The 16,281-nt window shown below is 55.3% G+C and overlaps 1 protein-coding gene across 4 annotated transcripts in view; it reads left to right on the top strand.

Annotated features, from left to right (window-relative positions):
• The window catches only part of AHRR (aryl hydrocarbon receptor repressor), a 59,550-nt gene extending 44,071 nt beyond the window's left edge, over positions 1 to 15,479 (top strand). The window contains exons 5-11 of one of the 4 annotated variants that reach the window (XM_036920344.2): positions 2,084 to 2,173; positions 6,206 to 6,335; positions 6,816 to 6,952; positions 10,256 to 10,455; positions 12,980 to 13,038; positions 13,259 to 13,400; positions 14,286 to 15,479. In XM_036920344.2, the coding sequence (XP_036776239.2) occupies positions 2,084 to 2,173; positions 6,206 to 6,335; positions 6,816 to 6,952; positions 10,256 to 10,455; positions 12,980 to 13,038; positions 13,259 to 13,400; positions 14,286 to 15,297 (1,770 nt within the window). In that variant the 3' untranslated portion in view covers positions 15,298 to 15,479. The other 3 variants (XM_057496854.1, XM_057496855.1, XM_057496853.1) reach the window with 3 other exon arrangements.
• The last annotated feature ends 802 nt before the right edge of the window (positions 15,480 to 16,281 follow it).

Below are 16,281 nucleotides of genomic sequence, written 5' to 3'. Positions count from 1 at the left end.
CTGATACCAAGTCAGCCTTGCACTCCCGCAGTAAACCCACTTGCTCACGATGTATTATTTTCCTCATGTGAAATGGGAGTCTGGATGCAAACATTTTATTGAGCATGTCTGATTCATAAAGGACTAGTTTTATTACACTTGCCTTATCAGACTTCAGTGTAACTGTCAGACTTCTGAAACTAATCAGAAAACTTCCTTCAATCTCCCACTCTGGGGAAGTTTATGGGGCATTGATGTCTGATCTTTAAAGATTTGGCAGAATTGTGTTTTAAAACCGTCCAGCTCTGGTGCACTTCAGTGGAGGGGTTCCTCAATGATTCTCTGTTCCCTCTGGGGAAATCGCTCTTTTAAGGTTTCTATTTCTGGTAACTTGTATTTTTCCAGAAGATATATACTTACCTATGTCTTCAAATTTACTTGTATTGGGTTTTTTCTCCTACCTTCATTTAATTAGCCCCCTCTGCATCCCTAGGGAGCCCCTCTCTGATGTTTGTCACAAGCCACTTGTGTGACCTGCTCTTGGATTTTGCATTCATAGATGCACAGTGATATACTTTGGGCCTGATTTCCTTCACTTAACACAATGCTTCTTGAGATTCAGCTTTTGCATGACCAGTAGTGTGTCCCTTTGCTCATGTGTTAGGGCTCCATGTACAATTATTCTGCAATGCGCATTCTCCAGTTGCAGACATTTGGGTTATTTTCAGCTTTTGACTGTTACAAGGCCACTCTCATTCCTGTGTCTTTGTGAACTTGCCCATTTCACGCGGGTAAACACTCAGAGCGGGACTGCCGGTTGTGGGCTGGATGGATGTTGCTCTGCGGATGCCCCTTACTCACACCAGCATTAGTGCTGCCAGTTCTTCCCACTGTAGCCATCCTAGTGTGTGCAAAATGCCATTTTAATGTGGTTTTAATTTGCATTTCCCCAATGTCTAATGATGCTGGACACATTTTCATATCCAGGGCATTCTTATATGTCCTTTTGTAAAGTATCTGTTCAAGCCTTTTGCATGTTTTAAAGAATAGAGTTAGTTGCTCATCTTTTTATTTCATTTTTGGAAAAACTTTTGTCAACAAAGCCCTTATTGAATAATAATCTCATTTTCCCCCATTTTAACTAATTAGTGGCAGGTAAAACTGAATAGCAAGATTTGGTATTATCACATGATAACCAGTATTACTATATTAAATTGTGGATACAGTTAAAAGCAAGGGAATATATTTATTCATTCATTAAAAAAAAAAACCCTGGATACACTACCAACCATTAAATCAATTGGTATGGAAGTAAAATCAACCCCTTTTCCCTTAACATCTGCCCAAAATGTGCCTAGACTGGGCAATAAGAGAAGAGAGGTGAACCAGACTTTTGAGAAAGTCATTATCCTCATCTTAAAAAAGTGGCTCCAGAAAATGAAAGAAGGGAAGAAGTCCATTTCATCTCTGATGATCAGGGGCCTTGACACTGAGATGAGGAGAAAAGCTGTAGGCCGGCTTCTCCTTTGGTGCGGAGACTCACTATTAAGGGAAGTGGGTCTGCTCCATGAACAAGTGAGAGATTCAGGTTAGATAAAGTTTACCCCATACGTGCAAGAACGAGTCACCATATGGACCTGCCAGGGTACCGCACCACGTGAATACAGACATTTTACGTGGTTGTTTCAGTAGATGTAGAAGAAGCACTTGATGGAGTTGCACATCTTTTCATGATAATGACTCTTAGGAAACCCACGACAAGGCGCAGGAGGTTGTGATGGGGACGGGCACATGGGTGGGCAGCAGCTCCTTCCCTGGCCCGCACTCTGGCAGTGTCATGGCGCCATGTGACTTTTTACGCTCCCTAAAACAAACTCCTTGATCCTCAGGAAAAGAGGAGCCCAAGTCTCAAGCTGCTGAACCATGACCCAGTTCCCAAGTCATCTGCCAACCTGGAACCTATTGCAAAATGGTCATAAATGAATTAAAAGTGGGTGTTTGCAGAGGTTATGAACACGGACCACAGAGTTGGAAGAGCTGGTTGAAAACTCAAGCACAAGCAGTGTTTCGTCTGAGCCCCAACCTCATTTTCTGTTTCTTCCAGTCCCTCGATGGCTTTGCACTGGTCGTGAGTGCGGAAGGAATGATATTTTATGCATCAGCCACGATTGTGGACTATTTGGGCTTCCACCAGGTAAGCGGCTGTATGATATGCTGCCCGGTAGGTTCTGCCACCTTGTAAATCTTACTGTCTTGAGGGCTTAGACATCTTAAAATGAAGCTGCTTTGCCTGCCGAGGATTCCCGCATCCCTGCTTTGTCTAGGGCTGTGGGCCATGGCAAGAGGTGACCGTGTCCAGGGCTTCCCAGGTCTCGTGGGCAGAGACTTGTGCTGACAGTGGCATGGTGCCTGTCACTCTCCTTGCCAGCAACATCTGTGGCATAAACCCCAGATATGTGGTGCACTCAGGATATAGTGAGGTCTGGAAATGCCCTTACTGCCACACAGACGATTCAGTCGATGCCTTGCCCAGGCCAGCCCAGTTTGTACAATTCCAGATATTGGGCAGAGACCAGGGGTTGAGACCCCCTCAAACTCTGGGATCTTAGATGGGTAGCTTCTCCAAGAAAACATGCAATAAAAGTCCCACCAAGGCCCAGGAAACACAAAGGAAACTTCTCTGGCCTCTGGATGAAAAAGGAGCCCCTTGTGAGAAATCCAAACCCAGGCATGCCCCCCCTGAGCAGGCCCCGAACACGGAATCAAACTGGCTGTAGGCAAAGTAGGTGGCTGCAGACCAGGAGAGTTCAGTGGGACCCCAGGCCGCCCTGCCAAAGCACCCCATAAAAACATCCTCTTTGAAGAGGGCTCCCACACAGAATCATGGACACACAAGGAAGCCACAGGCTGTGGCAGAGGTGACCCCCTCCACGAAGAGCCTAGGACCACAAGCAGGTGGGTTTGAGAAAGGACAAAACAGAGCTTTGGGAAAAGAAGGGCACATCTGCTAGTGTTCCATCCAGAGGTAAAACTGGAGGCAAAAAAACTTATATATGGTAAGTATATTATATGTAGTGTAAAGTACATAATATACAATACATAATATGAGGAATTAGTGTAAACATAGTTATAAAGAATTATTAACTAGTAACACAGTGAGCAATAAAAGGGTGCAGACACAACTCACGGGGGGCAGCAAAGCACAGCCAGGCATCCCAGCAATGACCACATTTTGGAGTCCACCCTGTCCCAGGCCAGGGCTAGGCCGCAGGAAACTGCCCACTGGGGTGCTGGCGACTCAGGGGAAGATGGCCTGTGTGGCCCTCAGACACCAGCATGTGGTGAGGGATAATGTGCAGAGGGCACTCCATGGGTTGGGCCATCCTGGCAGGTAGGAGGTAGTTCTTCCTCCTCCCGGTGGCCAGCACAGCTGTGAGAGCACATGGTTGTAGACCAGCCTCTGGACTGGCATCCCCACTGCCGGGGTGCTGCCCAGGGGCTTCTCCCCTTGGCCACTCCTATGGGCAAGTGCCTCCACGGTTGTGTGCAGGCACTCTCCTGAATGCGAGCTGTGAGGTCTTGTGATGGGACAAGCCACTGGTCCCTAAGAGCCGCTCCAGGCCCTCCTCCCTCTGTCCTCTGCCTCGGTGCTGGGGCGCCTCTTCATGCAACTTGTTGCCCCATTTGCACGGAAGGGATGGGTGGGCAAGCTGGGACAGGGAGTTCCCTCCGGGAAGCACTCACACCGCACAGGGTGAGGGTGTGGACATGACAGGTTCTGGCCCCCAAGTGGTGGAACCCCCCGACTGCCTCCCCTTGACTGTGCGTGCAGGGTCTGAATCTAGAAAAACACAGTTTGATCTGCCTTTGCAGTGGCAGAATTTCCTTTAGTTCCAGTCACCATCTCCTGAGTTGCCCTCTGGATTCTCCAGACATGCCCAGAGCTGCCTGCCTTTTGTCGTCATTCGGAGATTTTACCACAGGGCTTGGCTTCAGCGATAAATGCAAGTGTCCTGCAAACAGCTTCAATTCCACACATAAACTTGCTGACTGGATCTTTGGTTTTCTTGGAGCTTAGTTATTTTCCACCAAACATTAGAGGTAAAAATAGTTTTGCCTTTTATTATAACGAGATTGTTTCCAAATACCATTCAATCAGGCATTGCCTCTAGTTTATGCAAAATATTTTGAGATAATATTAGAACAGCTTTGTGCTCTTTTGAGCTTCTTGTCCAAAGTGCTCCACAAACCATCAGGAACCAGTTGTTTCCTATCAGAGACTGAGTACATCATTTCAGCCTCGTCACCTTCAGCACACTTTGCAATTAGAAATAAGTTCTAGAGTATATTGCAATGACTGTTGACTTGATTCAGGAAGCCGTCCACTCTTTCAAAGGTCAGTGCTGGGGAAGTGCCCCTGTGACCTGGGGTGGACGGTCCAAGCTGTTGGAACCCACGGGCATGGGCAGCAGATATGTGCAGACTCTGTAGGCAGCAGTGCAGACACCAGGACGGGCAGCCAGAACCAACAGGCTTCTAGCACTGTGAGTGAAGGCTGAGCCGCAGTGAAGGCTGGCCTCAGAAGCAGCGTGTTTGCCTTGCTCCACCCAAGTGACTCCCGTATTGCTGTCTCCCCACCCTATGTGCCCCCACTCATTTCTCCTGACCTCGCTTTGTCGGGGTAAGTCTCCAGGGGCTTAGGACCAGTGGTCAGTGTGCCACACTGACTGTTACAATATGGAACCGTGCTTCCATCTAAAGGCCTTGTGCTGGAACATCCTTATTACTCTCTGCTCCAAGTTCGCTGTCTGACAGGCCGAGCCGCAGACTCACTCCTGGCACATGAACTGCACCTTCCCCTGAATTAGCTGAGGTGTGTGGAGATTCACAGGACATGCAAGGAGCTGCCAGCGGCTCAGTGCCTCCCAGGACCTACACAGCGTGGGGCCACCTACCAACACTCCCGAGAGTTCACTGTCTGCTGTGGGGATCACGATGACCTGGGGCTCGGGGTCAGCACAATTGGTCCTTAATCAGCAGAGGGAGACATGCCCTCTGGCCACAGCAGGAGAGAGACGCAGGTTCCCAGTAACGAGGCCATCAAGCGCTGTGCAGTTTTCCATGTCAAGACATTATTTAAAGAAATTAAAGAAGATACAGGTAAATGGTGGTGGGGGTGTCATCATTGTGAATTGGAGGAATCAATACTATTGTTACAAAGGTGTTGGATAAAGTTACAGAGTTAACGGCATTCCCATGAAAGCTTAAGCGGCTTTTCTGGGCAGAAATCGACATGCTAACTGGAAATGCGGGGCGCTAAGCATATCCAAGCCGGTCTGGAGAGGAGGACAGAATGGGGGTCATCCGGGATCTAGGGTCCCAGAGACGAGGATTCCTATAGAATCAGTAGTGAAAGTGGTGTGAGATCTGTGCAAGCGCAGGCAAACAGACCCATAGGCACACACCACAAGCACACACATCCAAGACCAATAAATACTCAATTTATGTCCAATTGTATCCGCTCATGACAAATCAAAGCCACGGTCAGAACCACCGCACACCCACACCGTGGCTCAAATGGAAAAGGCGGAGACGCAGGCAGCTGCCGGGACGCGCATCGGCCGGGCCTCTGAACACGCCGGCCTCACTGGATATCCGCGCGGTGTTGCCTCCCGAGCCGAGCCTTGCCACCCCGTGGCCCAGCGATCCCGCTCCATGTGTGTGCCACGGAGGTGCCCTCAGCTCATTGGGGAGATGCCAGGGCGCCAGCCGGGGCCTGGCACGGATGGAGCGGCAAACACCGTGCCGCCGTGTGTCACGGCAGGGAGCCGGCAGACAGAGGCGCACACAGCGCTCACGGATGTGTGGAACCGGCCCCGGGGGCCTGGCCGCCCAGGTGGAGACAGGCTCCCGACCCGCAGTGGGCGTCCTGCCTCCTGCGGTGGAGTTAACAGCGGGTTCACGACAGGCGCTGTTCAGCGAGCGCCGCCCCTGGTCACGGGTTGGCTGGGAAGGCGCCCCTGGGAGGGCAGCACACTTGGGATCATGCAGCCCCTGGGGCTCGGGCTGGAGGGCGGGCCTGGGGCGCCCCTTCCGCCTTGAGCCGGTCTCTGCCCGTCAGCCCCACGTTCCCGCCTGGAGCCTCCGACCCCGGACGACGCTGATGACCGTGACCTGCACCGCGTCTTCCTGTGGAAACCCGCTGACCGCCTCTCGCCCCTTGCAGACGGACGTCCTGCACCAGAACATCTACGACTACATCCACGTGGACGACCGCCAGGACTTCCGTCGGCAGCTCCACTGGGCCATGGACCCTCCGCACGCGGCGCTCGGGCGGCCCCTGCGCTCAGAGGCAGGTGGGTCTGCCGCCGCCGGGGAAGGCAGCACGCTCCGCGGAGATGCGCCGGCCCTGATCCCCCTCCGCCTGCACCCTGAACGCGGTGCCCCGCGCCCCCTCCCCAGAGGAACCCGCCGCGGTCCCCGCGCCCGCGAGTCGGCGGCTGCCCCGTGCTCGGCCAGGGTGCCAGGTCCTCGGCGGGAAGCCTTGAGCTGGCGGCTCAGCGCAGCCGGGCCCTCGGGGCAGCCTTCCGGGAAGGCCCTGGGGCCACATTCGGTTTATTAGTGTCCGCCGACCTCGGACCGCAGGGGCGGCGCGGTTCCCTCTCACGCGGGGGGCGGAGCCCCGCCCGGGAAGCCCCAGGCGCCCCACGCGCCACGGCCCCGAGTCCCGCGCGCGGCCGGTGGCGCGGATTCCAGGGCGGAGGGCGGGCGGCGGGGGGGCCTGCGCTCATCTCGGTCTCTCCCGCCCGGCCGCGCGGTGCCGACGCCTCGGGCAGCGGAGGACGCCGCGCTGGGGAGGCTCCTCCGGGCCCAGGAGGGCGGCGCGGGATCGCCCGCCGAGTACTCGGCCTTCCTGACGCGCTGCTTCGTCTGCCGCGTGCGCTGCTTGCTGGACAGCACCTCGGGCTTCCTGGTGAGTGCGGGGGGAGGGGGGGCGCTGGGGAGCTGCTGGGGGCTGCGGAGAGGGCGCTGGGGGGCTGGGGGGTTGCAGAGTGGGGGGTCGGGGGTCTGCAGGGCGGGGGGAAAGCAGGAGGCGCTGAGGGAGCTGCAGGGTGCGAGGGGATGGGGGGAAGCTTCCCGGCAGGTTTCAGATTAGTAGCCGGTCCTATTTGTGTCTAGCTCTTCCACCACCAAAACTCCTTTGAAAAGCTCTCCCAGTGCCTACACCCAGCAGTGAGCTTGGGGCACCGAAGCCCAGAGGCCTCCTGCCTGGTCCTGGCTTCCCCACTTCTCTTGCAAATAGATGCTGGGGTTTCCACTCCCCATGCTTGACCAGCTCCTCCAGGAAAAGATAGATGGAAGAAGGAGATAATCTCCTGGGAGCTGAAAGGCATGCACCTCAGGCCTCCACACAGACCCAGAGCCTCACCTGCTGCCCCCGCCCCAGCCCATCCTGCGACTCTCCCAAGAGCCCCCGGCTAGTCCTTGAGGCAACAGTACAACACCAGGACCTCTGACCCTGGGGCCCCTGGGCCTGTTGCTGCTGGGCAGGCCACCAGGGAGCTTCTCCCACTCCCAGGACCTCTGCACACCGGTCCCCAGCCCCACTGGGGGTCAGTGTCCCCCACCTTGACTTTGGGATCCTGTGGGGGTCATCCTGGAGTTTAGTTTTAGGCCAGAGTTGGCGACTTCCCTCAGGGCTCCCAGAGGGGAGTGGGTGTTAGGTAGATGTCTCCTGATGGCTCTGAAGAGAGGGCCCTTCAAAAGCCCCTACAGACCAGGGTGAGCCCAGGATCGGCCCAGCCACCCCTGCAGGTCTCAGTGTCCTGCTCCTGGAGGGCCCCACCACATTTCGTGGTGCACGAGGGCCTTTCCAGGCCACAGGCCTGAGGGGCTCCATGGCTCCTCCAGCCACCCCAAGCCCCAGCCCACTTTCGGGAGATGCACACCCAGATGGCTCCTAGAGTCGTCCGTGGGTCCTGCTGAGGAGCAAAGCCCCTTAGAACATGTGGCCAGCATCCCCTTGCCAGGTGTGGGCAGAGGGCTGTAGTTTCTACTGCCTTTCCTGTTGGTTAGTTTTGGTTTTGTATGAACTTTTTAAAAATGTAAACGTTGCTTGTACATAGTACAAATCCAGTCACTTCACAAGAGCAGAGAATGAAGACCAGAATGAACACCCTTTGCGGGTCCCCAGCCCCCTTCCCGGAGGTCACCGCTCCGACCCCATGTACCTCCTGAAGGGGCCCCCAGCCTCCTGCTCTCCACTGACCTGTGTGAGGGAGCTGAGCTTGGGGGCCCTCCCCAGGACTCAGGGTCGTCCCCCATTTCTGTGTGTGCTCTGGGCCCTGAGCTTCACCTGCTGACCCCTCTCCAAACCCGGGTCCCCACTGGGGATGCTCGGCCTCCAGAGGACCTGTCACCTGCCTCAGGCCCCCAAAACTGCCGAGCTGCTTTCTTGCAGAGTGGGGGCAGCTTACCGAGTGGCTCCAGGCTGCCCCACAGCCTTTAAGGCAGTAGTCTGGCTTCACCCATCAACAGTGAAGTGGTAGCTTCACGCTCCCTGAATTCATTCCCCTGATCCCAAGGGACAGTGCCGAGGGTCCCTGGTGGCTGACAGTGAGGACCCAAGCCCAGCTCGGCCCCACAGCAGAGGCTCCTCCTGTGTGTCTGTTTCTGCAGGATTTTCACCTGACCTGGACCCTTCCTAAGGAAAGCACATGGGTCCTGGATCTTCTGCTACCACACATACCACTAACTGCTCACCTTTCCTTAGGCAATTATTGACCATAAATAATTTTATTTTGATAACACTTTGATCTACATTTGGTGGAAACTATGATAGTTACTATTTATTGGCTGATAATGTTTTTCATTTTTTTCAATTGGGCAACCAATTCCTAGTAAGTTAGAATCTCTTATTTCCAGAAGAACTAAAATTGGAGGGATCTTACTTCAGTCAAGCAGAGGTTGAAATGTAGGTTGAATTGAAGCTATAAAACAAAGCAGCAAATAAGCAAGTAGTTTGTAAGTGGGTGATTACACGTCACGGTTGAATTCAGCGCTGCAGCCCTGGAAAGGCCCAGGCCCCCCAGCACAGGAGCTGAGTGCAGGCCCCATGTGACCTGCAGGCTCTTTCCAGCCCCACCGTGACTGCAGAGAGCCACCCTTTCCCCGGGTCTGGGCAGCACTGTGTTACTGCCCAGGAGAGCCCATGGGTAGAATATCAGGAATCTGGAGAGCTGGTTGACATTAGGCTGGTAGACTGAGATCAGCTACAATGGAAATAGCAAAGACATTGGCTAACACTACAAACCAGGGCTTTTGTCTGGAGAGCTGGATGTTAACATCCCAGCACAGCAGTACTTTGAATCTTCCACATCAATGAGACTGGCATCAGCGAGTGCTTTACAAGTGTTTGCTCACAAAATAAACCCATATACAAACAGGGAGACAGAGAGGTGAATGGGTGAGTGGTTGGAAGGAGGGATGGATGGAAGGATGGGAGGGTGATGGGTGGTTGGAGGAATGGAAGGTGGGAGGATGGACGGATGGATGGTGGATGATGGATGGGTAGGTGTTGAATGACGGATGAAGGAATGGAAGGATGGAGGATGGGAAGGTGATGGATGGGGAGGTGATGGATGATGGAAGGACAGATGTTGGAAAGACAGGAACAGAGTGGGGCCACATTGTTCTTCCATCAAGGGAAGGAGGACCCTCAAAAGTGTTTGGTAACTAAGTCAATTATAGATTAGCTGTTGCATTATAGTGAGATCTTTTATGTTTTATCACAAACCCCTAGATATTTGTTGTTTTTAACTCACACTATAAAGTCTAGATAAACAAAATCCAATTGTCACTAAGTTTATCATCATGAATAAAGGACTAATAATTTGGAAATGGAGGGTTACAGCTAGAACGGTCCTTGGGGACTTTTGCTCCAGCAAATCCTACTCAGGGATTAACTGGTGGCTCATGGGTCAGCCCAACTCAGTGCACCTTCCCTGCCAGCGTGGGGAGGTCGGCTCACACATCCACACGCCCCAGAATGCATGCACAGGAGCATGCTTGTCAGGGCGTTCAAGAGAATCCAGGAAACCTGAGTCATTCCGAAGGCCCCCGAGATTCTGAGCATGTAGGGACTGCTCGCTCACATCTCCTTAGTGACTGAATAGATGGTTCTCCAAGTTTCCATCCCAAGAATGTGTTCTGAGCCCTTGATGGTGCCCTCATTCATTCTGCAAATAGGTCTTTGTTTCTGTCTCTGAATTGCCAGGCGATGCAGTTTCAAGGAAAACTGAAATTCCTGTTTGGACAGAAAAGGAAAGCTCCCTCAGGGACTGCTCTGCCCCCTCGGCTCTCGCTGTTCTGCACCGCGGCACCTGCCCTCCTTCCCTCCACTGCCGAGACGAAAGTGAAGAGCACATTCTTGAAGCTGAAGCACGGGGCGGACATCTCAGCCCTGACGGATGCAAGGTAAGAGTCAGGGTTGAGACAAGTGCTTTGGAATTGGTATTTTCTGTCTGTTTTCTTCATTTCCAGCAAGCAATAAAATGAGAGCTTTTTTATTTTAAAGCTAGTACAGTGTGTAGGAAACCACTCTTAGAAAAATGATGCACTTTCAAACTAATGTTTGTGACCTGTGACAGGCTGCATGCTGCCTTCATCACCGAGTCCCTGAACCCAGATGCAGCTCAGGAGAGGCACCCAAGCCTGTGTTTGCCATGGGGTGGAAGGTCAGGGCCAGCAGCCTCCTCTACTTCTCTGGGCCACGCCCCCTTCATACACAGTGGTGCCCAAATGCCAGAGGTGATGTCCAGGAGGTAGGGATATGGTACCACTGCCTTTCAGGAACAAAAAAATCAGCCTTTCAGGAGCAAAAAACACATTATATGAATTTTTGTAGGCAGCTCACATCTGTAATTTCTTGGAATGGGTTAGGTGCAGGATGTCAAAAGGTCCCTGCGTACCCAGTCTATTTCTCTGTCCCTTGTGATGGTCCCCACAGTGGGGTCGAGTGGAGCTAGCAGCTGCAGAGGAGCCCCCCCGGCCCTGCCCCAGCTCACCCCTTAAGTGCTGCATCAGCTGAGAGCTGCTGGGCTTGGAATAGCCACTCGAGTTGGGCTGAGTGCTGGGTCGACCAAGCATGGACCCAGCTGCCAGGCCCCTGGCACTGGCCGGGAGAGCCGCTCTGCACTGGCTTCGTGTGGGGCCAGCAATCTGGTGCTGGGACTCCTGGGCTCGCGGCCTGCCCAAGACAGCCTCAGGAAGACCCTGGCCCCACACCCGGCTCCCACTTACACTGAGAGCCGGCAGCTGCCCTTTTAGGAGGTGGGCATGCAGCCCACTCCCAGGAATCCCTGTTCACCCATCCACAACCCTGGGAGGGGGTGAGCCCCACGGCTTCCTTGCAAGCCCCCGGGCTCCTGTATGTCCCCACTGGGGTGTGAGTGTTCACTCCTGGTCAGCACCCAGAATTCATCTTTGGCTTCCTGGGGCAACTGTCTGGCCAGGTGGGAAGCTGAAGTTGCATGGGGAGGGTCATTCTGCTCCCTGTTCCTTGGGGTCACCTCTCATTTTTGCAACTCGGATGTGGTTGGCCTCAGGTCTGCAACTGGAGCCTCTGCCTCCGTGGCAGAAGCTGGTCAGGGTGCATGGATGGAGGGTGGCTGAGCTGCCCCTCTGGGCACCCCGACACGTGCCAGCGTGCTGAAACTGCAGCTTTCAGAGTGTATTAAATATGCATACTTCCTTAATTTTAGAGATACACAATGTCATGAGGGAGGGAAAACAGAATCCACGGAAAACTGTGAAGTGAGTGGCAAAGCAGAACCTTGCGAGTGAGCCAGGTGCAGAGGCCACTGCCAGGCTGCCATGTGCATGGGGCCCAGGGCGGAGGCCTGACACTTGTGTTCTGTGCATTGCTCTGCTTTCATTTACTGTCTCAGAGGTTTCTATTTTTAAGGCTTGCTTATCTTGACTGAAGCGCACAAGGAGCTTTCTCTTTACCACGTGTGTCTCCAGTACTAAAAACAAGAAGGGAAATCCTACCTCCCCACTTCCCTTAGAGGTCAGGGTGCAGGCTGGGCTCCCAAGCCCCCCGGGGCACAACACAGGGAGGTGCAAGCTGCACACGTGCTGTGAGCTCTGTGGGCAGCAGGTGTGGATGGCAGAGCGGGCACCTCCGTGGACCAGATGCCTAGACTGACCTCAGAGGCATGTGAGGATTTGTACATTAAGCTTCACATAAGGCCACTGAGATCAGTCCATATGCTGTACGAACACTTACCTCGGGATTGCAGAGCTGGGGCAGCGCAGAGAAGGGTGATTCCAACCTGTCTTAGGAAAGGCGCTCCCTGGGGTCCTCACAGCTCTGAATTCCCACCTGCCCCGACCTGAATGCCTGCCTAGCTTTCAGCCCCAGCACCACAGCCGCCTCCCTCTGGGCTCAAAAACCCGTCTGGGGTCTGTCCACGTCAGAGCTCTGGTGAGGCCCCGCACTCACGGACTGTCTTCCTGGGCCCTGCGTGGCCTTCCCGCAGGAATGCGCTTGAAATCCTCCCGCTGCTGCAGCCTGTTTCTACTTGGATCAGTGCTTGGGCTCTGAGTCACTCCTGGGAGGTGCAGAAGGCAAAAATGTGAGCTGCCCACCTGCACCATCCCAGCTGAGCAGGACCTGCCTCCTGTCTCTCCTCTGGTCCCTGCTCCGCCCTCTCCTCTCTTCCCCGCCTCCCTCTCCTTTCATCCAGAAAAAGCAAAGGCACTGGGAGTCATCCTGTGTGGACTAGGTCTACTTTCTGGAGCAAATTTGTCAGCCCTTCATTGACTTGAAAAGTGACGTGCATTGAAATTGCCAGCAAGCCTGAGGAAAGACTACACTGGGTCACACTTCAAAGGTGTGAGTGGCCCTGTCTGCCCCCTCAGGCGTGACAGTGGCCCTGCCAGGCTGTGTCTGCCTCAGCACACATGTGACCTCCTGTTTGTTATCTGTTCTTTGCAGAGCAAAAGCCCAAAGTCAGTGTGAGCCAGAATCACACGTGAAGCCCAACCACTCAGCAGGTACTTTAACATTTACCTTCTCAACTCCTAAGTGGGTAAAACTCATGTATCGCTCAGCAGGCTCTCCCTGTCCCTGGTCCCTGGTTCCACACATGTGCTATTCTGGAGGGCCTTGGTGTCTGGGCCCAGAGCCCAGGTCGTCGCCTCCCTGTTTGGGATACCGTGGGTCTGGGTGCTCAGGTCCCCAGTGATGGCTCTACCCTCCCCTAAATCCCCGCAGGAAGAAACAGTGCAGAAAACGGCCTGTCGGTGTTCAGGGCACAGACGGATGGTGACCGCTGGGCCCAGCTTCCTGCCAGAGCCACGTGCCCTTGCCTCAGGGGTGGCCCCGACAGTGTCCTGGACCCCAGGGTGGCCTCAGGGTAAGTGGTGCCCTGCCCAGCTGGGCGCCTCACTAACTCACAGCTGGGCTTGAGGAAGGAAGAGCTGGTGGCTGGCCTGGCAGCCTCAGGCAGGAGAGCCAGGCCTTGCTGCTGCAGAACCATGCAGATCCACACACATGCCCAACACGCTTCTCCCTGGGGAAGCGGTCATTACACTGCTGGGGCCCGGAGGGCAGTAGGGACTTCCGCCGGGACTGCCAGGTTCCACAGTCCCCTGCTCACACCACCCCTCACCACCTCACTGTAGCCAGGACACTGGGTGTCTGCCCAACCTCTCCCTTTACTGAGAAACTGTCTGCACCTCTCCTCCACAGCCCACTTACAGATGCCCCTGCCTGCTGTCCCACCCCAGCTCTACCCAGGGTCTCCTCTTGGAGGACTGGTCTGGCTGCCTGGCCTCAGGGCACCAGCCCCCGTCCCTGCATGTGCCAGCCCTGGTGCCGTGCAGTGCCGGGAGGGCTTTGGTGGCACTGCCAGGGACTGTATCTGTCTGCTCCACTTTCTGAGGGGCCCTTTGCACCAGACCCCCACCCCTTCCAGTGTCTGTAGCAGTGGGTTTGTGTGACCCTGGTCCTGTGGTGTGTACCCCAGCGACATCTGGAGGAGTCAGTGGGCGGCACACACTGCTTCCTGCACCTACCCCGTCCCTGGACCCTCAGAGCCTCACCTGGCCATCCAGGAGACCGTGGGAGGGTCAAGACAGAAGAGAAGGTGCTGGGCTGGCACCACAGGGTGCCAGGGGGTAAAAGCCTTAGTGTACCATGGGCTGGCCCGTGGCAGCCCGGCAGCTTAGTCAGTACCGCTTTAACTTGGTGCCTCTGCAGACCCCTCCGTGCTCTGGTGACAGCCATCTCCCCTCTGCAGGGGCGGGGCAGGAGAGGGCCGCGGGAGGGCGCCCGGAGGCTCCAGCACAGCGAGGTGGCGCAGGGAGGGTCACGCCTATGATCGCCACTTGGAGGCAGCAGGACCAGCTCAGCAGCTGCACTGGATGACTGGGGCGCTAGGGCAGGAGGGTGGCACCAGGCTGAAGCTGGAGCCCAGCATGGGGGGTCCATTCCCTGGGCAAGCAGGCGCCCAGGGCATCGTCCACACTGACAGCTTCACTGCTTCAGGTAGCCCACTTGTCTCTCACCCATCAAACCGTCTCCCCAGTGCCTACACTGGCCGGCTGGGCAGAACCCTGCGGGACGGAGGCCAAGCTCAGGGGCTGCCTCCCGCCAGCTTCCCCCTGCCCCAGAGGAGCCTGGAGAACGGGCTCCCTCCTCCTCGAGGACAGCGGCTTGCGGTGGGGGGCTACTGTACCCAGGACACCAAGTTTGGAGGCGAACTGGTGCCCCCCGGAAGTCTGTGCAGCCCCACTCTGTCGCTTGATGTGCCTATCAAGATGGAGAGTGACTCTGGATCTGATGATGCAGCAGACAGCTACTCTGTGTCCCCAAGCCAGGTGTGGCTGGGGGCCACTGATGTGGTCAAGAGACAGCTGGTTACTTTCCCTACCAGGATGCACCTCAAAACAGAGCTGGGCCACAGACACCAACTCTGTGCCCCGCACCTGGGGCACAGTGTGCTGGGGGCAAACCCCAGACCTGGCTGCAATCTGGCTCTGTTCCACCCCACACGCTGTGCCTGCCTGGAGCACGTGCACTGTGTTCCTGAGCCAGAGCCGCCCCCCAACTTCTGTGCACAGGGCCACCAGCCCCCAACTCTGGGCCGCAACTGCAGAGCCCCTGGGACCCTGCCTGTCATCAAGCGGGAGCCCCTGGACTCACCCCCATGGGCCACTCACAGCCAGGGTAGGGTGTCCGGGACATTCCCCAAAAGTGCCTTGGCGACACTGATGCTGCCTAAAGCTCCCGAGGGCACATTCCTGCTGTAAAGCAGAGCTTCTCCCAGAACTGACTCCTGCCCACGCTGATTTGCCCCTTGGCCAGGGGTGGTGTGGCATCAGAGCTTCTCCTGGTGGCCCCCTCAGAGCTACAGGAGTTCAGTCCTTGGTTGTGTGGGCAGGTATGCAATGTTGAATTCCGCACTTCATAAAACACCACAGAAATTCTTAAATGCAAAGTGCTCTTAGGTCGGTTCGAATATCACCATGTTTCCCTTGGAGGAATCAGAACTTCTCAGAAAGCAGCCACAGTTAGACCTGTTGGCTTGGTGGGCATACACACTCTGAGGCATCTGCAACAGTCCCAGCAGCTGGCAGGCCACTCCCCAGTCCCCCAGGGCTGTGCAGAGCAGCGACCCAGGTGGAAATTCGGGACATAACGTGCTGAGCCACAGTGAGCACGCTCCCACTCATGGACAGCATCTGGGCAGTTCCAGGCACCGTGGCGGCTGCAGGCGCTCCGTGACCCCCCAGAGTGGACACCGACAGGACGATGCCCCTGCCAGCCACCTCTGCGGCTTCCAGTAGGCACCTGAGGATGGTCGGTGCTCATCTGTCTGTCGGCCCATGTCTCCAGGAGCTGACGGAGTCTGGGTTTGCAAGTGTAGAGAAAAGAAATAGCAAGTTGAGTTGCCTGTGGAGGCCGTTCTGCAAACTGTCTAGTTTTTCAAATGAGGATTCCAGTCATCATCCCAGGAAGAATTATTAGGACAAGACAAGTAAAAATTTTTTTAAGGTAGTACATTTTGATCATAGGAAATTTGGATACAAAAGCATAAAGCAGAACATGAAGGTCACCCACAGCCCCAGCCAGAGATGGTCACCTCTCACATGGGATAGACACCAGGGTATAGAAATCCCCACCAAGCAGAAGGTGCAGCAGGAGGGCCTCCAGGTCAGGGTCCCTCCGCAGTTGCCCACCTGTGCTGGGGTGGACAGACACTCCTCCTCAGGGACAGGGGCATCTGTCTTTGA

This window comes from Manis pentadactyla, chromosome 2, assembly GCF_030020395.1.
Source record: "Manis pentadactyla isolate mManPen7 chromosome 2, mManPen7.hap1, whole genome shotgun sequence".
Classification (NCBI taxonomy): Eukaryota; Metazoa; Chordata; class Mammalia; order Pholidota; family Manidae; genus Manis; species Manis pentadactyla.
This window is presented reverse-complemented; position numbering and strand designations above follow the sequence as displayed.